Source organism: Leptonychotes weddellii, chromosome 5 (assembly GCF_054177405.1).
Source record: "Leptonychotes weddellii isolate Sample4059 chromosome 5, ASM5417740v2, whole genome shotgun sequence".
In the NCBI taxonomy this organism is placed as follows: domain Eukaryota; kingdom Metazoa; phylum Chordata; class Mammalia; order Carnivora; family Phocidae; genus Leptonychotes; species Leptonychotes weddellii.
In genome coordinates this window covers 110,905,986-110,929,805 of record NC_138373.1, presented here as the reverse complement: position 1 = coordinate 110,929,805, position 23,820 = coordinate 110,905,986, and the positions used below count along the sequence as shown (strand labels likewise).

The 23,820-nt window shown below is 35.6% G+C and overlaps 1 protein-coding gene across 2 annotated transcripts in view; it reads left to right on the top strand.

Annotated features, from left to right (window-relative positions):
• TAFA2 (TAFA chemokine like family member 2) overlaps positions 1 to 23,429 on the top strand; it is a 425,372-nt gene extending 401,943 nt beyond the window's left edge. Inside the window, exons 5-6 of one of the 2 annotated variants that reach the window (XR_014145740.1) lie at positions 11,776 to 12,021; positions 20,759 to 23,429. Coding sequence is in view for 1 of the 2 variants with exons in the window: in XM_081821979.1 (XP_081678105.1) it covers positions 20,759 to 20,770 (12 nt within the window). In the remaining variant the exon portion in view is untranslated. The remainder of the gene's footprint in view (positions 1 to 11,775; positions 12,022 to 20,758) is intronic. The other variant, XM_081821979.1, reaches the window with a different exon arrangement.
• Positions 23,430 to 23,820: the final 391 nt, after the last annotated feature.

The window sequence follows — 23,820 nt, the reverse complement described above, 5'->3', positions numbered from 1 at the left end:
GGAGGGGGATTGGTTAGCTCAGTGATGGGTATTAAGGAGGGCACATACTGCATGGAGCAGTGGGTGTTATACTAAAAGAATGGATCGTGGATCACCACATCAAAAACTAATGATGTATTGTATGGTGACTAACATAATAAAATTAAAAAAAAAAGTAATCTCACGGGTGAAGGAAAATATATAGTAAATGTAGTGTATTAAATACTTACAAAGCTAGTATAAAGGTTAAAAGACAAAAATAGTAAAATTAACTACAATAATTAGAGGATACACAAAATAAAAAGATGCAAAATATGATATCAAAAACATAAAATGTGTAGTGGGGGCAAAAATATAAAATTTTTATAATTCATTAAAATTTAAGTTTCCATCAATTTAAGGTAGACTTATTTTAGACCTAAAGACACCTGCAGATTGAAAGTGAGGGAATGGAGAAACATTTGTCATGCAAGTGGATTTTAAAAAGAAAGCTGGAGTAGCAATACTTACATTGGACAAAATAGACTAAAACAAAGACTGTAACAAGAGACAAAGGCACTATATAATAATAAAGGGGACTACCCAACAAGAAGATAGAACAATTGTAAATATTTATGCACCCAACATAGGATCATCCAAATACATAAAACTGTTAATAACAAACATAAAGGAACTACTGATAAGAACACAGTAATAGTAGGGGACTTTACATCATTGGACAGATCATCTAAACAGAAAATCAACAAGGAAACAATGGCTTTGAGCAACACACTGGACCAGGTGGATTAACAGATATATCCAGAACATTCCATCCTAAAACAGAATACATTCTTTTCAAGTGCACATGGAACATTCTCCAGAGTAGATCACACATTAACCCACCAAATAAGCCTCAAAATTCAAAAAGATCAAAGTCATACCATGTATGTTTTCTGACCATGAGGCTGTGAAACTAGAAGTCAATCATGAGAAAAACCTTGGAAAAACCACAAATAACATAGAGGTTAAATAATGTGCTACTAAACAATGAATGGGTCAATCAGGAAATAAAAGAAGAAATAAAACAGTATATAGAAGAAATGAAAATGAAAACATAATGGTCCAAAACCTTTGGGATACAGCAAAACTGGTTCTAGGAGGGAAGTTTATAGCAATACAGGCCTACCTCAAGAAGAAAAGTCTCAAACAACCTAACCTTACACCTAAAGGAACCAGAAAAAGAACAACAAACAAAACCTAAAATTAGCAGAAGGAAGGAAAAAATAGAACAGATCAATAAAACCAGGAGCTGTTTCTTTGGGAAGAAAAATCAATAAATTTGATAAACTGCTAGCCAGACTCATCAAGAAAAAAAGAGAAAGGACTCAAAATCACAAATGAGAGAGGAGAAATAACAACCGATACCCACAGAAATACAAGAAATTATAAGAGAATTTTGTGGAAAACTATATGCCAACAAATCGGACAACCTGAAAGAAATGGGTAAATTCATAGAAACATAGAAACTACAAAAACAAACAGGAAGAAGTAGAAAATTTGAATAGACAGATGACCAGCAAAGAAATTGACTCAGTAATCAAAAATCTCCCAACAAACAAATGTCCAGGACCAGATGGTTTCACAGGTGAATTCTACCAAACATCCAAAGAAGAGTTAATACCTATTCTTAAACTGTTCCAAAAAAGAAAGAAAGAAAAAAAAGAAAAAGAAAAGGAAAGAAAACCTCCAAATTCATTCTATGACACCAGCATTTATCCTGCTACCAAAACCAGATAGCACTAAAAAAGAGAACTACAGGCCAATATCCCTGATGAACATGGATGCAAAAATTCTCAACAACATAGTAGCTCATATGGAATTTAAGAAACAAAAAAAATAAGCAAAGGGAAAAAACGAGAGAGAGAGACAAACCAAGAAACAGACTCTTAATTATATTTAGAGAACAAACTGATGGTTACCAGAGAGGAGGTGGGTAGGGAGAAGGGTGAAATAGGTGATGGGGATTAAGGAATGCACTTGCCGTGACAAGCACCAGGTGATGCATGGAAGTGTTGAATCAGTATATTGTACTCCTGAAACTAATATAACATTATGTTAACTGGAATTAAAATAAAAACTTAAAAAAAAGACAATGTGTTATGTATATATACAATGGAATATTTTCAGCCAGAGAAAAGAAGGAATTCTTGCCATCTGCAGCAACATGGATGGACCTAGAGAAGGCATTATGTTAAGTGGAATAAGTCAGACATAGAAAGCCAAATAGCATAGAGTATCTCTTACAGGTGGAATCCAAACAAAAGAAACCAAAAGTACCCCCAGAACACCAAGCTTACAGAGAACAGATTGGTGATTGACAGAGGTTGGAAGATGGGGGTGGGCCAAATGGGTGAAGGATTCAAAAAGCACAACCTCCCAGTTATAAAATAATTAAGTCATTTGGACAGTAAGTACAGCATGGTGACTACAGTTTACAATACTGTATTGCATATTTGAAATTTGCTAAGAGAGTAAATCTTAAAAATTCTCATCCCATGCAAAAAAATTTTCTAACTATGTGGTGATGGATGTTAACTAGATCCTTGAAATTATTTTGCAATGTATACAAATATTGAATCATGTTGTGCACCTGAAACTGGTATGTTATGTCAATTATATCTCAGTAAGAAAAAAGAATTAAAATTTTATAAAAAAATAATCTTTTTATATGCCTAAGGGATTTTTTTTTTAATGCATGCAAGTTTGGCACTCTATGTGTAAATTTGGAGGTTTTATTTAACTCTGTGTGTTGTACCTGTCGATGGAGATAGAACAAAATCATACCTGAATCTGAATTTGCTAAGCTTTATTGAACATCTATTCAGTGCCAGTCATTATATTAGGAACTAGATATCCAAAGACAGGTATAGTCACACATCTTTCTGCTGAATACAGGTGCCACTTCTTATGCACATTGTCTTGTCCCATATAAGTGGAAGTTTGACATATTTTTTCTGACCTACCTCCTCAGGTTACATACCCCTTATTATGAGATACCAGGTTAGTTAGCAAAGAGAGGGCAGTCTTTTGAGAAGATAGGTAAGGCAAGCAAGTAATTTAAAAAACTGTCATTCTAAATCATCCATGCGTAAAGGATGCATTTTTTTAAGAACAACAACAAGAAAAACCATTATTACACCAAAGAAAATAACCTCATTCTTTAGTCATACCCCATACAAAAAGCTAAGAAACATAGTAGTCAGAAACATATCTTAGAGCCGGTATGCCTAGTGATTTAGTCTAATATATAAGCAAGAAAATGTTGTTCCTTGGGAAGGGAATAATAATCTGTGTTTAATTTAAGATGACTTTTACATGAAAAAAAAAATTGCTCTAAGACTCCAGAATGTTTCCAAGAGTTGTATTAGCTTTGCCTTTATCACTCACAATGGATGCATTGCCAGGAGCTGTCTGTCTATTTTTACAATGGGTCCTATTTGCCTCAATGAGAAATGGCTGCTGTGATCTCTTGAGAATGTCTTCAAGGATGGTGTAATGATTAAGAAACCAGTCTCTGGAGACAGATTACTTGGGTTCACATCCTGACTCTGTCACTTAGTAGCTGGTAGCCTTGGGCAAGTTACTTTACATCTGTGCTCCTCAGTTTGCACATCTGAGAGATCATGATAATAGTATATCCACCACATAGGTTCCCTATATAGAGTAAATGAGTTAATATTTGTAAAGCACTTAAAACAGTTCCTGTTCAAGGGTAAGGGCTATATGTACTTGTTAAGTAAACTACATTAATCAAGGAAGTTGTTTATAGGCTCATAAAATGGGCCAACTTTTTCAAAACTGAAACATGAACATTATTATTCCAAGTAGTAAGTCTTATTAAATAAGCACTAACATAGAGATATCTCAAGACTTCCCTTACCACCTCCATTCACATTTTTTTCAACTATCTTTTTTTTAATTTAAATTCAATTAACATAGTGTACTATTAGTTTCAGAGGTAGAGTTCAGTGATTAATCAGTTGTACATAACACCCAGTGCTCATCCCATCACATGACCTCCTTAATGCCCGTCACCCAGTTACCCCATCCCCCCACCCTCTCCCCTCCACCAACCCTCAGTTTGTTTCCTGTAGTTAAGAGTCTCTTATGGTTTGTCTCCCTCTCTGACTACGTCTTGTTTTATTTTTCCCTCCCTTCCATTCACATTTAAACATGGACTTTAAAAAGCACAAATTCTTCAAAGTTTGGTCTGTGTGCCTCTTCCCTTTTGGATTAGCTACAGAAAGATCATGCCAGAAAGGAACCACAGAGTTGAGTATGTGGATTCTAGTGTCTGTAATGGTAACAGGATCTGGGCCATTCCAGTTACCTACTTCACATGGGCCTGGTGAAAAACTGTAAAGGCAGGTTTATGCTGCAGAAGCAGAAACACTTTCTCCTTTACAGCCACCAGAAAATGGCGAGGACTCTTGAGGACTTATCAGAGCTACCAAGTGAAGGAGACAATTTTTTTTTCCTGAACATTGCAATTATTGTCATTTACGCAACTGATATTTCTACATCCATTGGTATAATTCAAAGACAGTCTCACAAAAAAGCTTCCTTCTATGGTTAAAAGGTTCCATTCACTTGAGAGAAAGAAACGTTATGCTAGGGTTTATGTGCTAGGTTTGTGGGTTATTTTTTTTTTTTTTTAAGTTTTTTTGTACTTGTTTGCCTATGGCAATTTAAGATGAGGTTAGCTTGGAGTAGTTGGCACGGCAGTAAAGGACTATTTTATTGAATGCTGAGCTGCTCCTACCTATTTTGCTATTACTAATACAACATTAATGTTCTTACTAAATCACAAAAACACCCAGTAGAAACTGATGCTGAAAGTGTTTATAGATATTCAGCAATTAGCAGAGGCTAATAATTCCTATTTATGGAATAACAAATAAAACCTAAGTGATTTTTTTAACCTCAGTACATTTCAAACAAAATGTGTTATATATAAGTTTTTGCTCTTAGGAAAGAAAAAAATTGTGTTAGACCTTATGTGCATAATATACCCTCTTTATCACTTATCCTGACTCTAGTATAACGTTTGAAAATAAAACAGATTTGGCACAGGAAATGCTTAGCTTTGGAAAGGACTACTATAGTATCAGAGAGTCAGAAATGCATCCATACTTAATGCCTTATTATACAATTAGAGTTCATATTTTATAACAATGGAATAATGAGAATATTAAATATATAAACCTCTGTTTTTGAAAATATTTCAAAGTATTGTTTGTAAGTGTTTAAGAGTTGGCATTTATTGTATTCTCATTGTAGGCATTATTGCAGTTAACCTGCATAGCAGTGTGATGAGATAGGGACCACCTCCACATATAGGAAAGGAAACAGGTTTTTTGTAGTGGAATAACAGGGCCACACACTTAATAAATACCCAAGTCAGAATAAGCCCATGGCTGGATGATACTCTTAACCATTACTTATTAATTACTGCCTGCCTGATTCTCTGAAAATCTTAAATTCATCATTTTCTTTATCATCATCAGTAGATGAACATTCAATATATGTAGGACACACTACCTCTTAGCCAACTTTTAATTATTCATGGTAAAGAGAAGAAAAAAATTAGGGGAAATTGAAATTCACAATGATCATTTTTCAATTTTAGGCAAAAGCAGGAAAATGCCATTATAACTTTTCATTATGATGTAATAGAAATAAAATATATCAGCAAATGAACACTACACTTAAGAGAGTATTAGTGTTTTAAAATAGATCTAGATTTTGTAAGAAGCCTATTTTGACCTCTTTGTTACAATGAATCTTCTATCTCAAAGGTAATAGTATGTGCCATGGCTTTAATTGGATTCTGAGTTCATGACCTTGGATTACAATAGTAACTGATAACATTATAGTCAGTCTTTAACATTACAACCACAATGTCTCATTTTTATGATAGAAAAGTTGAAGAAGTTAGTACAGAGCTATATCTAGGAACCTTTCTCAATGCCAGTCTTAAAAATTTATTAGCAACTTGTTGTGTTTTAATGGGTTTCAGAAATGTTTTATGCTTCAAGAAATGTTCCGGGTTTTTTTGCCGATCACAGTGACTGAAATTCCTGTATTAGAGAATCATTCATAGAGTTAAGATTTTAACATTCATAACATAAAATAAAATTAAAAAAAAAAGATTTTAACATTCAGGAGTTGTTTACTAAAATTGAAATTTCCACAATAAGGATAATTATTCTATATGGAGGAAGATATAATTTATTGTCCATAATAGAACATATTTCCAAGATAAACCCAACTGGAAGTCAGGACAATAGGTGTAAATCAGGACTGTTACTCAAACTGAAAAATACAGTAACCCCAAGTATAAGTAACAACTTATGTTTTGAGCATTAGATGCAAGTCAGTTTGGAAATAAGACTCAAACTAAATATGATTGTTATGCAGAGGTACTATGCAGGTAGAATACCAAAGGAAAATTTCAAATGTTACCTAATTTAGTGGATGACTGATCAATACCAAGTTCATCAGTAAAACTGAACTCCTGAAACTTGACTTTCACTTTTAGTAATGGTTATTTAGTAGTATTATCAAACTACTCCACCTTCCCCTTCTCCAAAAGGAGACTGAAGAGCTTAACAAAATATAAGATGGTAGACTTGGAGGTATTGGAAGCCAACAAGAAAGAGAAGAGTTTCTGGTCCAGGATTTGGGTTGGATGAAGATCAAGAGAGATTTGTCCAGTTTTAGGAGTTACTTGACCCATGAAGGTAATTGTCAATGTTAGAGGGAGTACAAAAGGTGGCAAAAGAGGAGATGCAAAAGAGATCAAGAACAAGTAGAACAAATAGAAAGTACTTGGTAGTTTTTTTTTTTTTAAGATTTTATTTATTTATTTACTTGAGAGAGCGAGAGAGAGAGAAACAACATGAGAGGGGAGAGGTTCAGAGGGAGAAGCAGGCTCCCCGCTGAGCCGGGAGCCCAATGTGGGACTGGATCCCAGGACTCCGGGATCATGACCTGAGACGAAGGCAGTCGCTTAACCAACTGAGCCACCCAGGCGCCCCCAGTACTTGGTAGATTTTAATGCAAATTTATCAGTGACTATATTGAATGTAAATGGCTTAAATGATCCACTTAAAAGGCAAATAAGTGCAAGGGTTGTTACTCTGGATCAAAAGATCAAAACACAAATATATGCTGCTTAGCAGGGATGCATCTAAATTATAATAAAGAAAAACTTAAAATATGAAAATAGAAAACATACATTTATGCAAACACTAACCTAAAGAAAGCTGATATAATGATATTAATAGTAAAGAAGAATGTGGCAAAAATTATTGCTAAGGAGAAGCATTTCCTAATGATGAAGGGTTTAATTCCTCAAGAAGATAAGTGACTTTCTGCTTACATTAGTGCTTGCATGTTACTTCCATTTTTCTTAGAATTAGTAAAAATGAGTTTTCACTGTGGTCAAGCAGTATTATAAGCACTGAACACATATGACTTTACTTGATCCTCACAACCACTCCTGGAGATAAACTTATTATTATCTTCATTTTATACATGAGGTATTTTTCCACAGGAGAATGAGAAATAAGGAGGTTGCCCAAAATTACATAGCTAATAAGCAATGGAGTGGGGATTAAACCCAGGCAGTCTAGTCTCCAACCTATAAGGTTAAAAATTTGATTAGGAAAAGTTTAAATGGATCAAATAATTTTTGGCTTCCCATCTGCTACACATTTCAAACCAGTTTGCATTGGATGGAGTGGTGGCTAAGATGCTCTTTTCCTTCTGCTTCAGTTATCCATTTGCATTCTTCTCCATCTCTTCTCTTCAGAACCCCCTCAAAGCAGAGATATGGTATTTTTTCTCATGACTGGCCTCACACTTCTCCTGAATTTCATTATCCCAAGAACAGCTGAAGAGTTTGGGGAGGAGACATCCCTTCAAAGGAAAAGCTAAATGGAAGGGCAGAGTGAAGGAAGAGTGCCCTTCTTTTTCTAGATTGTTTTTCTATACTAGGAGATGTCTCAATCTAGCTAGATTATAAGGGAATTTAAGTCATGCATTGAGGAATTCTTTGCCAATGGTCAGCTGAAAACATGTGCCAGAAAAAAACTTTTGCTTCCTGTACACACACAGACTGCCTTACTCCCCTCTCCTATAAAACTCTGTAAATCTCACTGTCTGAAAAGAAAGAACAGTGGCTTCCACAGGGCTTAAAAAAAAGTCATCATTGAGGTCTCCTGTGTTCACTCGGGTTCTATCCAGTTCTGACTTCCAGGAATGAGACTTTTGGAAGGAGGAAGGTATGCAGCATGTGTGTTTCTAGTTCCTTTTTTGTGTGCCCACATGAGAACAAGGACCATATCTGCTTTTGCCCCATCCTCAGTAGGTAACATAGAAGCAACAACAACATTTGTTGAACAAAGAAACTGATGAGTGAATAACGTCTGCAACCTCATCTCCTACTACTCTCTCCTTGTGTACTCCATTGACACCACACCACCCTTCTTTCTTGTCTCAGGTCATTTACACATGTTGTTCCCTCTGTCTGAAATGCTCTTCCCCCAACCATTAGCTTGACTGACCCTCACTGCTGTAGGCTTTTACTGGTCTCATTTCTCAGCAAATCTTCCCTGTCTAAGATAACTACCAGAAAAACCCCTCTCTTCCTCTTGACTCTACTTTTCTCCTGGCATGGCCTAACATATTTGAAAATTTTAATTATTGTGTCTGTTGTTTGTCTGCCTCTCTAGATTGTCGGTTCATAGGGGTAGTGATTTTTTTCACACCTAGGACAGTGTCTGCTACTGAGTATGTGCTCAATCAGTATTGGTCAAGTGAATGAATGGAAGAACCAGACATGCAGGACCTATTTCACTAGGTTTGAAGCCCCAGAATGAGGATCTCAGTCCCCAGGCTATCACTTGCTCCTTAGATGCATCTTCCAGAAGTTTCACTTAATTTATCTGAACTTCAGTTTCTTCAACTGTAAGTTGAAGATAATAGTAATTAATAAAAAGGCCTAAGATCTGTAAGTAGTAAATGGGGATAGTCTTGAAGAATAACTCTGAGGATTCCAAGAGAAAACAAATGTGCCCTAAGTTGTCTATTGATACCAGCAATTATGATCTGAGAGGTGGAGGCAAAAGAAAGCGTGAGGAGGCTTCCAGGTTTCCCTGAGGAGAAGGATCAGCTGTCTTTGGCATTCTAGTCTAGACCAGAAAATGGAGTCTGCTGCATTTTGCTAATAAGCAAAAATTAACTCCTCTTTGCCTTTTAAAATACTAGCCTCTGTATTTGGAAAAAAATGGAGGGAGGGGTCAGGGATCCTGAACTAAATATGGAGCATATAATGAGTGTATAAGAGAGAGAGATGGTATGCACAGTATTATTTTGGGGGTGAATCCATCATTGTGGTATTTATTTACTTTGTTCTATTATAAGAAATTTGATGGTATTTCATTTATACCACCACACCTGATGTCAAGTGAGCATGTAATACTTAGGTGTAGTATAATTGTCACCACGGAATATTTCATGAGAAAATTTTCCTGACAGTGTTAAGCAGCAGTATGGAAATTCCTCAAGAGAGAAGTGCATTAAAAAAATCAGGATAATTTCTAACTGAAATGTTAACTGTAATGAGTATGCCAGAATCAACCTTGATGTATCTATTTGGACATATTCCACATCCCAAGTAGTTAGTCTAATACCAATTAAAGCATCACACATTGCTATTATCTTCTTGCATTATTATTTTCATGAATTAATTTTGTTTTAAATATCAGACCTTTTCCAAATGAGAATAAATTTAAATATCCAAGCTGCGAATGTGAAACTGATGTCAGGACCCATACATATCTATAATTTCAAATTCTGAAACCAGAGAATCATGGGAATAATTCTAAAAAAAATAGAATGGAGGAACTGACCTTTTGGGTTACTTAATCGTTCCCTTAGCTATTCACAGAGAATCCAAATAGTAGCTCTAGGTTTCCTTCTTGTGAAATTACATATCACTTTCCTCTTATATTCATTCCTTCATTTGTCCTTTTATCTATCCGCCCACCCACCCATCATTTCAGTTTTGCAATTTAATAAATACTAGGCATCACATATGTGCCTGGAAAGCTGCTTAGCAAGGATGAAGCAAAATGTATGCTAATATCTTTTTTCTAATACATCATAGTTTAGTGCGAGAAACAAGGAGATTAATAAATAATCAAAATATGATGAGATATGTCTTAGATGTATGGACAGAGTGCTGACTGGATGAATCACAAAGGTTTATGAATTATGAAGTGGTAACAATTCTTCTGAGACTTGAAAGAAAAGTATTTCAGGCAAAGCTAAAATATATATACAGATAAGGAGCTATGAATGGGCATATCAAGTCCTATGAGTATTAGTTAGTTATGACTAGAGTTGAGCCTGTGTCTCTCTGAAGGGGTTGGGAAGGTGGAGAGAGGAAGGTGGGTATGTTGATATGAAGCTCCTCTAAATTTTCTGCAGCTTCATCCTTTGTCACATGTGTCTTTGGCAAGTCATGACACCGACCTACTGTAGGACTGCACTGGCTCTGACCTGTGTGGATAAAATCAAGTGATCATGGTGACCGGAACTCAAAAGCTTCATTCTTTCTCAGGCCCTATTTTAGTCTTACATTTTCCAGTGAGGTAGGGAGAGATCTAGGCATGACGGGGACAGGGGATTGGTTCTTACTACTCAAAGACTCAATCTGTTTTTTCAAACTTGGGAAATACTTTTTTTATATTATAACATGATTAATTTTTTTCTGCTATTGGTTTTAACTATCCTCAGCTCTCAAATTTATGTAGGAAATGTTTTACTTTGATTCATATTACCAAAACCTTCCATTGTCTAATTCGAAATTACTAGCCACTCCTTCATATGATTTTATTATTTATTATTGTTATTCATGTTATGCTCTCAAATAGTAAATTATTCAAATATTTGAAAATCAAACAGTACTTGTTTTATATCTCTGGAGTACTTTGGAAAAGAGATGATAAAGAAAAGCTTTGAAAATCTCGATTTAGAAAATGTCATAAATTACAACTGAAAAATGTCATGGATCTCATTCAGGCTGTTAATGAGGATTACATAGTTGATGAGCAGAGACTAACAAAGCTGGCTTGTGGGTGGCTAGACCTATACTATACATTGGTTAAATGACTTGGCCCCATTTACCAGCATTAAATGTATGTGTAAGTGTATGATTCAGGTTCATGCTGTAGCAAAATCACAAATTACTGTAGACATGGATGTCCAGGAAAGCCTATGAATGGTTAAGGTAGCAAATATTAAATATTTGAATTGTAACTGAATATTACTACATAATACTATTTGTATAATTCTTTTACCCTTTTATGTCAAAATGGTTGTGTATAGATTTCTATATACTTTCTCCCTTGATTTTAATGAACTTTTTTATTAAGTTTGTGCAGAATGCGTCCCAAAGTATTAACAAGAAATTCTTATGACTTTTGTATCAATTTCTTGCAATAGCTTTTTATTTTAGGTCCCATTTATGAGTATGTGTTTTTCTGAAATTAAAGAAAAAATGTTCTAAGAGTTTATAATCCTCTAGGGAGAGATGCAATCCTATCTCCATTGTGACTTTTATGGACGTAAAGGAAGTTATTGTCTCTCTGTCCCTTTATGTTTGTTGAAATGTTCCCTTTCTCCCAGGTTTGCTTCTTGTAATCATCTGTTGAACAGTGGAGTACCTGACGTGTGTTTATTCCTTAGGCAAACGTGTAAAACTCTTCAAGTTCGAATGGAGAAGTAGAAAGAGAAGGTTTCTGCTGTGCCTGATGACAATTTTTGATTTTTCCACACTCAAAAAAATTGTGGCTCCACGTTGGAGCACTAGTGTGGCGAATCCTAGTGTTGGTCGGATTCTAAGGAAGGGACAGAAGTTTCGTTGAGGAGTAAAGATTCAAAACATCTCCCGAAATGAGCTCTCGTCTTGGTTTATTTCTCCCAGAGCAGCAGGTGTGTACATTGTGTTACAGGACTAACTGTAACCTACTCTTTCTTATAGTTACCATTAGCATTCCAGGTGCTCCTGATTTCAGAGGGAAAGATGAACTTGCTACACAGCTTTAGGGATCAGAAGGCAAAGAACTGTCTCAGTGGTCAGTAAAGAAAGGCATTGAACTATCTTTTATAGAACTAAGGGGGCATCACTCTTTGAACTAATGAGAACCACAAATTAAAACTGCCACAAAGAGGTGAACCTAATAATGTCACCTACAATGGCCCTGCAGTTGATACTGTTTTTCCAAGAATAGGAAATGGATAATACAAAACTGGGTGTATTAGTGGACCTCTGTCAGTGTTCAACCTGCCTATTAATGTGGAAATTAGCATGAAAAGTACTGAGCCATCAGGCTTTCACTGAATCTCCATAAACCAAGTGAAGATTGTGTTCTTATCTAATGGTCCAATCTTCATATATTTACATTGCCCTATAATTGATTCAACTATGTCAAACTAGCATCTAAACAATGAGAAATAGCTAAAGATTCACATTTTGACCAACTTTAGGAATTTGAAGCTACAGAATTGTGACTGGTATTGTAAAACCAAAAAACAAAAACAACCCAGGGAACTATATAACTGAGAAATAGAAAGGAAAAAGCAAAGCACCCAGTATATTAAACATCATGCACTATATTACACTGTTTTTCAGAAAATACATTCTAGTTTTGCAACTTACAGAAGATGAATTTTTTTCCAAAGATCTACCACAGATGGAAGGATCATCTCTAAATGTAATATTATGGAAAAGGATAGTGAGGGGAGGAGGGCATATGTGTTACTTCAGGCATGATACTAGCTTGGTACAACAAGTTCCACCAAGTTCTTCTCCAAGTGACAGCAACATATTCTTTATTCAGACAAGTATCTCAAGGAAAGGTTGTAACTAAGAGCCATTCGTATTTGTAACTCAACCTATCCTGGAAGTTCAGAGAAAATGTTGCTCTTAGTAATCTCCAGGCTACTAAGAAGAATTTCTTCCATGTTTCAGCCCTTCTCCCCAACTCCACTTATCTTAACTTCACCTTTTGAGTACAATTCATACTGCTTATTTCTGCTAGCCCTCATATGCAGTGAGGCTGAAGTTCTTGAGAAGTGCCATACTTGAGCAGATAAATTTAAACTTCTCAAGTAAGGCTTTAAGTCAGAAAGTGGATAAAAACTATCAATTCAAATTACGCCTTTATAAATTAGAGGGGAGTCTAGAAAAATGAACCTAATATCAAATTTGGCAGGTAAAGTACCTTTCAATTGAGTTCAAAATCTCAACTGTCTCTAAAAATGTGTGAACTATGCTGGTATATGAAATAATATTTTTTTTAAGTCTACTCAGATTACCTCCAAGTATTCAAATATAATTGTTTTCCCCTTTTAAGAACTTTTCAATGTTTTTAAGTGAAACATAACTGGATCCCATTACCTGTTTCTTTCAGAATGATCTTAATTTTGGGGGTCATTTTCCACCTGGAATAAACACAAGGTGTGAACAGGGGCCAGGAGAAGGAAAGTCTTACATTTCCTTAATGTCCCAAAGGAATTTACTAACTACCCAAAGAGAAATCAGGGAATGTTTTTTTGTGTGTGCGCTAGCAGTGAATGTCATCCAGACAGAATAAGTTGATCTGCTTGTGAGTAGATGAATGTGCATAAATGGCAAAGCAAACAGTCATCTGCTTTCATGAGTCACATAGAAGAGTTCATGGCAGGTGCCCCTTACAGCTTTCAAAGTTCCGAGAAATAGTGCAAGTCCATCTGTTCAAAAGATTCATTTCCAGTCAAGATCTTCATTTGCACAGCATAGGAAGCTGCAAGCCATTGACAGATGTTGTGTTTGTGATAAAAGCTTACTAGTTTTGCATTCTAATATAATGAGTAGGCTTCTTAGAAAAATGAAGTCTACCCAGTGGTTATACCACCACTGAATTTAGGTAATCTGGATAAAGTTTTATCCCATTTGGAATTAGTGCTTCTTAAAAATGTCAGAGTAGTTTGGGGATAGAAGGGAATGAGAAGTTCACTGGGTCCAACAGACTCACTCAGCAGGTAGAAACCCTGGAAATTCAGAGATTTTTAAGTGACTTGTCCAATGTGCTCAGACTAGCAGGTAGTAACAGTAGTATAAAACTCATCAGGGTAAGGCCACCCCTCTTCCGTTGCGCTTGGTGTTTTGGTTCTCTCCAGCAGCGTAATTAGATTATATGGCATTTTCTGCTTCCACACACTGTGTTATACCAGTTAGCTAGGGCAATGCTCTCTGTTGTTTGAAAGGACTATCCTTCCAATCACCCAAGGCTGTTAAATTTTTAGAGAATTTATAAGACAGATAACAAGGTCATTTAGTAGAAATGCTCACCCTAGCAGAAGTATTATGCAGCTGGCTTTTGGTGCCTCAAATGTTAAAATAAATGTTCAGGCCAAGCCAGCACTGGACATTCTTAAGGAAGGAAAATTAAACTGTGGCATGAAAATCCAACAGTTTTCATGGCTATAGGAATCACCTCCATTGCCAAGAAAATAAAATACAGCCTTAGTTTTTTTATATAGGTGGGTAGATTTATGAAGATGATTCATATGTCATTGCCTTACAGTGAGTGTTTCATCTATACGTAAATGTTGTCTGGTCAGCTTACTCTTGAAGGATTATTCTAGACCGACAGGTTCTTTCATTTTGTAATACCTCATTATATAAGGTGCTTTAAGACAGGACGAGTGCATTCACGTACAATTATGACCAGCTCGATGGCAGCTTTTCTCTAGTTTAAATGAGAAAACCTGCTACTGCAGAGTAACGATGTTTTAATTGCACCTTCAGTACACAAAAACTAAGGCAAGAGCTTAATTCATGTACTTGTAAGAGCTACATTAAAAAAATACATCTGCAGCGAAGCAGCAATTATATTCCAAGCAAGGGAAAGTTCATTCAAATCAGCTTTTCGGATTATAAAGGTTTTCTAGTTTTCCTTTTCCTTTTATCAGATAAGTTAAATTTACTTATCAGAATGTTAGTTTGACTTGCTGCCTGTTGTGATGTCATGAAGTAGCTGTATTATAAAGACTGAACATGCACTGCATTTAAACCTACCACCTCCTTTTGGAAATATTGCCACATATTTATTCCTTGCCTTCCAACTGTTTAAATATTGTTCATCAGTCAAAAATAAATGTTTCTCTAATAACTTGGGTATTTACTGTAAATTCAACATGTTTTTATGAAATTGACTTGTAATGTTCATAATGCATTGTCTTTCTATTATTGTGTGTATATGACCCATTTTATATTCACAGGAATGTAAATACTGTTCAAAAGTTTCTCATAACAAGATTTTAACGACCACACTGGAGAAAAGATTATTTTTTTGAATTAAGCTAAAATGATAAGATTCACATCTATGCTGTGGAAATTTGGCAGGATTTCACAACTTTATGTAGACTGGCAAACTGAACAACTGGGATTTAAAAAAATCTGGAGTATGGGTTAGAACTCAGAGTAGAATAATATCAGAGGAATCATCAGTAATAAGAAAATTTACAAATCTGCATTTTGTTTTGGCATAATTTTACCACATTTATTTTTTAAGGCTAGATGGCTAAAATATAGTGCTAATTTCCTAAATATTCTGTATGCAAAGTCTGATGGCAGCTGGTCCATTAAAAAGACAAAAAAAGAATGAAAAAGAATGGATTATGTGTCTATAAACACTAGTAATGAATGATCAGAAATAATCAAGGGCAAAAACTAGGAATTCAGTGCATTCAGAGGGCTAGAAGTGTATGTGTGTTTATATATAATATATAATAATAATTACCATTTACATAGTGTTTATTACATGCCTGGCACTGTTCTAAGCACTTGACCTATTAGCTTGTTTGCTCCTCAGCTCATACAACCCTACGATGTAGGTACTAATATTATCCCTGTTTTACTCAAGGTCACACACTGAGTTATCAGCAGAACTGAGCACTGAACCTAGGAAGCCTGGCTTCAAGTACACTCTTTGTAACCACTACTCCATATCACCTCATCTGAAAAGTGTCTCACTCCCAAAGTAGGCCCAAACAGTGGCGCTTCCCTCTTGATATGACTTTATGACTATTAAGAATACGAAAGGAGTAATTGCAAGGTCAGTTTCTATAAGACACTGAAAATTAAATCAATACTTACAGAGAAAGCAGCAGTAATGCCCCCTCCAGTAATTATCCTATGTATCGCCTTTCGTGTCATGTTTGGGAATTACTACTGCTACCACCAGTTATTTTTTACCAGGGCGCCTGGGTGGCTCAGATGGTTAAGCATCTGCCTTCTGCTCAGGTCATGATCTCAGGGTCCTGGGATCGAGCCCCACGTCGGGTTCCCTGCTAAGCGGGGAGCCTGCTTCTCCCTCTCCCTCTGCTGCTGCCTCTGCTTGTGTTCTGTCGCTCTGTCAAATAAATAAAATCTTAAAAAAAAAAAAAAAGCATTTACCTGGACACTTTGGAAGGATTATGTGATTTAACCACAATAGCAAATGCATGGGGTCTGGTAATACCATTCTCATATTATCCTTGGGGAAGACGAGGCTCAGGGAGTTCAAATAGCATTTTCTCACGCTGTGGGGCTGAATAAGTTAAGGAAGAGATCTGAACCCAGGCTGCACTGTCATACCTTTCATCATAGTGTGTTGCCTCCCACTGATAACTCAGGCGGCAGGCCTTGAGTGGGGAAAGGAATTACAGGCTCCATGAATAGGATTATTTTAAGAACTTTATAAAATCATCTTTTACACTTGGGGACAGGATAGATTCTTGAATTTCCTTTTTAGCCTTTCTAATTTATCTTCACTAGAAGATAGGCAGAGGATACTGCATAATGTTCAAAACATAAAATAAAAACAGTATAAAATAGCTGACTTAATTTCATATTTAACTAACGTCATGTATGCCATGACCTGGTTTTGTTTTCTCTGATTAAATTGGCGAACAGACTTAAAGGATGTGATTTTAGCACAAATTTTTGAGATAATCAGAATCCTATAATACATTTGTTAGACTGAGACAAATAAATGGGATGGGTTTTTTAAAAAGGGGATAATTCTTAAAGAATTAGTGCTTTTTGTTTAATGTTAGCAGGTTAGCTCCATCCTGGTGGGTCATTACCGAGATAGCTTTGTGCTTGTGACTAGAAAAGCTGCCATTACTATTAATTACTACTACTACTAATTATTATCATTACCTTTTGCATGTATTCAGTGGTCAAGTATTTTTACTTGCTGAATTGGCTGGTGTGCAGCACACACAAATAAGATGTACATAAAAAGGAACAGCTGTGTGAAACACTGCCTTTGGAAAGGTAAATTCACTGAGGTGGTGATTAAAACGTACGAAGCTCAAGGCACAAGTGTAATGATGGTAGGACCATTTCTCTCCCTCATGCGGTATTTTATATCTACTGCCCTCAGAACCAAAATACAGTACGTTCATGGTAGCAAATGATATTTCCTACCCTGTAAAGATGGTTTTATTGCAACGTCCTGCTTCTAGTTACTGAAAACTTGCTGAAAATCCTCTTTACAAGCTACCACTTTTTACTACTTGGCCTCTTCCAAAAGATATGGCTGGAGTGAGAGAGAGAGAGCTATATTTAAGTTCTAAAAATAAGGCAATGCTTAATGTGGTGTATTAAAAAATTAAAATAAGAGCAATGTTTTTAAATGTTAGATTGTATTAATATTGCTTAAACAAAGCTTGCATATCAGGAAAGGGTCAAATGGCACTTGTTTTCCAACTAGCATGCCAGAATTCTGACTTGAATAACTAGGACTTGTTTAATAAGCATGTAAATTATCAAAGGGTTGTTTTTTTGTGTTATATTTTAGGCAATTTCATTTTAAATATTACTGTGTCTTGTGTATTAGGTGATTAAAATTGGTGATAATGTACCTACATTCAAAATCATCCTTAATGTTTTTAAATCTTTGGTTTTGCCATTTCATTTGGTACAAATCTGGAGGTTGTCAAGGAAGGTGCTGAGGCACGCTCATACATGTTCATATCTGTACTACCTTGAAAAGGACAAGTAATTACTTAGCCTTTGTTTGGATTCCTTAAGAGTTCCTCTAATTTGACTTAAGTGTCTGGTAGTGTGAACCTCTCATTGTACTTTTAGTGGTTCTCTTGTTAAAGATTTGTGCATTACAAAAAACTCTGAACTTTTATTATACTACTTCAGAATAGACGTTTTCATAAGCATTAATATATTTGATCCTCACAGCAACCCTGTGAGGTTAACAGGATTATCCCCTCTCTACATACTGGAAAACTGAGGGTCCGAGAGGTGGCATGATGCATCCACTGTGCCTGCGAGTACTACCACCCTGACTGTAACCTTGAACTCCACACACCAAACAACAATTACTTGATCAGAGTAATTTACAAAAAATGAAATCTAAAACAAATAGTCCACTTAGGCCCTATCTTCATCTCATAAAATGTGCTAGCATATTTTTAGGATTAATAAACTAGGAATATTGTGTAAAACTGGAGGAAAAAAGTCATTTTAATCATGTTTTGATCTATGCTTACTTAGACAATTCTTTTAGTCATGTTTACATTTTTATTTTCTAGCAATTATTTTAGCTGATAGAATAAAAATGTAGATTTATGATTTCTTAGAATGTGCATTGTATATATGTGTTTATGTGTATACATGTTATGTTTACTGAGATGGACGAAATATTTGTTCTACGTCCATAAACCTTTGGTATTGTACTGTAAATCTGAGTGTCTATTTTTAAAATTATGTAAAAACAAAGCTTTAACATAGAGTTGAGAGAATCACTCCCCAGCTTTATATAAACTAGCAGGATGACATACTTAGCTTGGAATGAAGATAGAAGAATGCATCTACCATACCCACACAGATTACTAAGAACCAGGGCTTGAAATGACACAGGACAGGCCACTCACTCTTGTGCGGTCACGGCATCATGTCCTTCCAGTTGCCTATGCTGAATCCCTGCTGAGGCGCACCCATTTGTTCTCTCTCAGTCTCTCTCAATTCCTCTTTTTTCCTTGCACTAGTTTTGGAAATACAGTCCCTTATCATGCTACTAAGAGGAGAATCTCCAGAAAAGGCAAGTGGATCTTGCTCAGGCAATGGCCATCAAAGATTGTGTTAAATCAGTATTTATAAGAAAATTTATCATAAAGAGTTTGTATTTTTCACAATGATCAGCTACCTCCATTGACCACCTGTGACATAATGTGTGTAGAAACATTCATATTTACTTTCCACGGTAAAGTACACTCACACTCAAATGGAGCCATTCACAGAACTTCTATAAAATGACCACTAAGTGGAAGACAAATTGAAAGTGAGATTGCTGCCCTACCTAAGAGAGCCCTTGCTCCCAGCATCTCTGGAGGTGAGCAGGCCCTTTCTGTATTTGTGTCCTTCCATCCCCAGTTCAATTCCTCCCGTAGTTCCTCTGTGCATGGGAGTAAGAAGCTTTAAATATGCAAGCAGAGGCTCCTTCTTGGGCAGGATAGCTGACCAAAGAGACATAAATAAGATGGCTGCCTCCACACAGAAAATACTTGTTTTTGAATGTATAGCTTCCTTTTGTAGTGTAACTTGAGACCAGAGGCGGTAGAGCCAGAGCTCGGTTATTTTGCTTAATGTTTCTCTTTTTCAGAGTTGATAAAAAAACAACAAAACAAACAAAAAACAGCCTTTCCATAAATATTTTATGAAGGGATGAGTAATTATATAATGGAATAAAACCAAAGTATCCACAGCAAATTTCAAGAATTCACTTTTTGTTATAACCATTGCTTGAAAAGAATAGTTATGCAACTCTAAGTACCTTGGTATTAGAGTATAACTAGGAATTCACTGAGACAGCAGAAATCTGTGTCTTTCTCTATATCCATCTATCATCTGCATGTACGCATATATAGAGAGAGATACATAGGTATCAAGTATTCTAGATGTTTATTATTTTTTCCTGTACACATTCTTTGGACTTAAGTAGGTGTGAAAAGCCAGTGGGGATCTCCCTTAATAATATTTATAATAGCATTAATAATACTGGTCAATTTTTTGAGAATTTTTGGACACTTTTAAAACTTGGTAAAATATTGTGCAATCATTGTTTTTCTCCCCAGGTATTTCTTTTCTCCTCATGAATAGTTAATTTTTCTGAAACCTAATTGAGTCAAATAAGCACTCAAGTTTTAAACTATTTCAAGAATGGATTTTATGGAGCCAATGCCCAAGGACTTTCTTGAAGATGTGGTCTGATTGTGTTCCTGTGAACAAAGGTCTTTCTTTACTGAGGCCTGGCATAAAGTGTTTATGATCTGCGGCTTCTATCTTCCAAGCCTGTACCAAGAACAAAGATTCCAGAATCATTCTTTGGATCTGAGATGGGTAGTGTCACCAGTTAAGATCTTCCTGGTCAGAGCTGCAGTAATTTGGATAGTTGTTCGGGTGGCTCTAAAAATCCTGTGAAAGTATAAAGAGAAAAAAAAAAAAACTGGTGTATTTTTATAGGTGGCAAAATGTGAATATGGTAGTCCTTTAAAATTCAACAATTTATTTGATATAGCAAATACCACCATTTTGAGTTATTAATTTCTAATACTAAATTGTGTTTGGAGCTTGAAGATCATAGCCTTGTTATAAAATTATTGTTTTCTTCTTCCTTTGTAGGTGACCCATTAACCAAGGATAAATCAAGTGATCCTCAAGCCTGATTACATTGAACATATGCACAGAAACTTAATTCCTGAGGTGATCTTGAAGGGAGATTTTTATATCGCTCACAAGAGGCGCTGCAGAGTCTTATGTCCAAGGGATTTCATGGCTCGTCATCAGCCTCTTCTTGAAACCAAGACTTTTAAAAAGTCAGACATGAACTTCTGTGTCATGAAGATTTTGTCAGATTTGAACTGTGTTCAACTTGTAATACTGCACTTGCTAAGAGAATTTGAAGTTGCCGTCTGAAGAGTTGGTGTTTCCAGGTGATGTCAGAGACACTCACCTTTTGGGTTCTTGGCCTCAAATGGGACTGTTTTTCTTGTTTCTGAAAGTCTGCCAAGTGCACCGGCCTTCTGCCATGGATATGTTCCTGGGTCCGGTCCTGTGTTCATTGGCTGGTGGGACTGCACCCGCCTTTACTGACATTTCCTTTGCGAACTTCTCTGGCATGGTGTAGACTGAGACAATTTTATTTGTATCCTATTCTCGGAGCTCTGAAAGCCTACATGTTTTAACGTCTTAAAGTTGCTTTTGTTAAAGGAATGGAAATATATATCCATTGATAATAATTATTGTTGGCAAGTAATAGTTATCTGACTACATCAATCATATAAGAATGTATAGACAAGCTGACATGTTTCCCCAAGGCTAACATACTACTGCAGCTCTCTATCAGTTAAATAGGTAATAGTTAGAACTGAATTTCCATTTTCATTATATGCTATTTTGTACTTCTAAGGGTACGTTCCCCCCGGTTTTTGTTTTTGTTTTTTTTCAAGTGGGCTTTTTCTTTCATGTTTACATTTACTTTTTCCCTTCACAGAAATCAGCAGTGAGCAGTCAAGTATGTAGGAAGCCTTCAGTTTCAAAAAATCGACAGGGATGCATGTGGATTTCTGATTTCTTAGCTTGAGAGTTATTCACTTAAGATTTCTTCTAGTAATTTTTTTAACTGTCCTTTCTTTCATTTTAATAGACTGTCCCTTGCTCGCTCCCAATGACTGTTTGAATGCTTATGTATTTGTTTGTTCAGTCCGTTAATAGAATTGTTCATTTTCCTTGGTCTTGAATTTATAAATATTTGCTTATAGTTGTCCCATTCAAACAATTTCTTAGGTCAGTTTCTGTCCACAGTTTTGTAGTCATTTTAACATTTTTGTTCTTCAGTTCTACAGGAAAGTCTTACAAATATTTAAAGGCCTTAAACATGTATGTACTTTTTTTCTAAGTTATTACAGAATGTATAATTTTATACTACATTTATTTTATTTCATTTGTTATGTGAAGGTAGAGAAGAATTGAAAATGCATAGCCAATCTGTAATAATATTGTGTAAATGTATAGTTGAAGGGATGTAACTGGAGAGACTTCTTTGTTTACTCATCTTAGCCTAATAGGAAGGTACTTCAGAAATTGTCCTATTAGAAGTTCCATCATGTTAGAAAAGGTGTGACCATCTTTCCTATTTTTAAAACTCACTGACATGGTCAATTAAGTCTATGTTGGTTTCCAGGATGGAGGCTGACATACCTTGGAGAGTTTTGGCCTGTTAGTTGGTAACAAATTTCAAAGACTAGTACATTACCCAGAATGTCTTCTGGGCAGAAAAATTAAAAGTGTAAAATTTGTTAAAAATTAAATTTGTGAAGTATACCTTGGACACTGAACCAAAGTGTACTGCCCCACAAGTCCATGGGATGAAATGACTTCCTCCCTCCCTGTTAATTATACATAAAACTAATTAGATGCCTCTGAGTGGATTTTGCAATAGTTCGAGATTATGTATGAATTCAGAAAGAAAAAAATAACAGTTATCCTGGAATTTTTGCATCAATTATAACAGCATTTAATTTCTTTGGAACAAAGTAGAAAACTATTATTTTGGAAATTATGAATTTGTCCTAGGTTTGTCTGAAATTGTAGATCATGCTTCTCATTTTTTTTTAACTGAGTCCTTTAAAACAACACTGGAAATTCTGTATTATATACAAGTGTAACACAAGCATATCAATAGAAAAAAAATAAATGGAATTTCAAATATACTAACTAGATTATCCCTAGTAGATTAATGTTGTGACTATTCAGAAAAAGTAAATAAAATTGGGATACAAAATAGACTCTCTTTCATGAGTTACATTTGGAGAATCTGTTTTCTAGTGTTTTATTTTAAAAGTACTTCAGTTACTATCCAGAAAAGCCTCTGAATTCATGGGGAAGCTGACATAAATTTTTCAATCTAACTTTTAATAAAAATCCATGGCAACTCTTGCCATTTACACAAGGTTCCAAACTTGATTTGCTTCTTTCCTAGGAAACAATTGAAAGAGATGCATTTACACTTGTGCTATTTGCCCACATCTTGACTATGAGCACAACTGATGTTTGCTAGCAATATGCAAAATTCTTTTTATTATACAAATTGCTAAATATACTGCTTATCCTTTGAAATTCATTATATATGGAAATGTTAATGAAAATATCAGATACGGTTATAACTCAGCTTTCAAATTTTTTAAAAATAATTTTTTAAAATAGTTTAAAATTCACAAGAAGTTACAAAAAAGAGTGGAGAACTTCTGTGTGCCCTTTCTCCCACTGTCCTCCAATGACAAAATCTTATAAAACCAAGAAACTGACATTGGCACAATACTATTAACTCAAATACAGACCTTACTTGGATTTTACCAGTTTCACATGCAGTGTGTGTGTGTGAGAGAGAGAGAGAGAGAGAGAGAGAGAGAGATCTTATCCTTTTCAACTAACTTGGTAAAACTTTACTGTGGTGTGGATTAGAGTGTAAGAATATGGTCAATGAGGGCGCCTGGGTGGCTCAGATGGTTAAGCGTCTGCCTTCGGCTCAGGTCATGATCCCAGAGTCCTGGGATCGAGTCCCACATCGGGCTCCCGGCTCGGCGGGGAGCCTGCTTCTCCCTCTGACCCTCTCCCCTCTCATGCTGTTTCTCTCTCGCTCGCTCTCTAAAAAATAAATAAATAAAATCTTTAAAAAAAAAAAA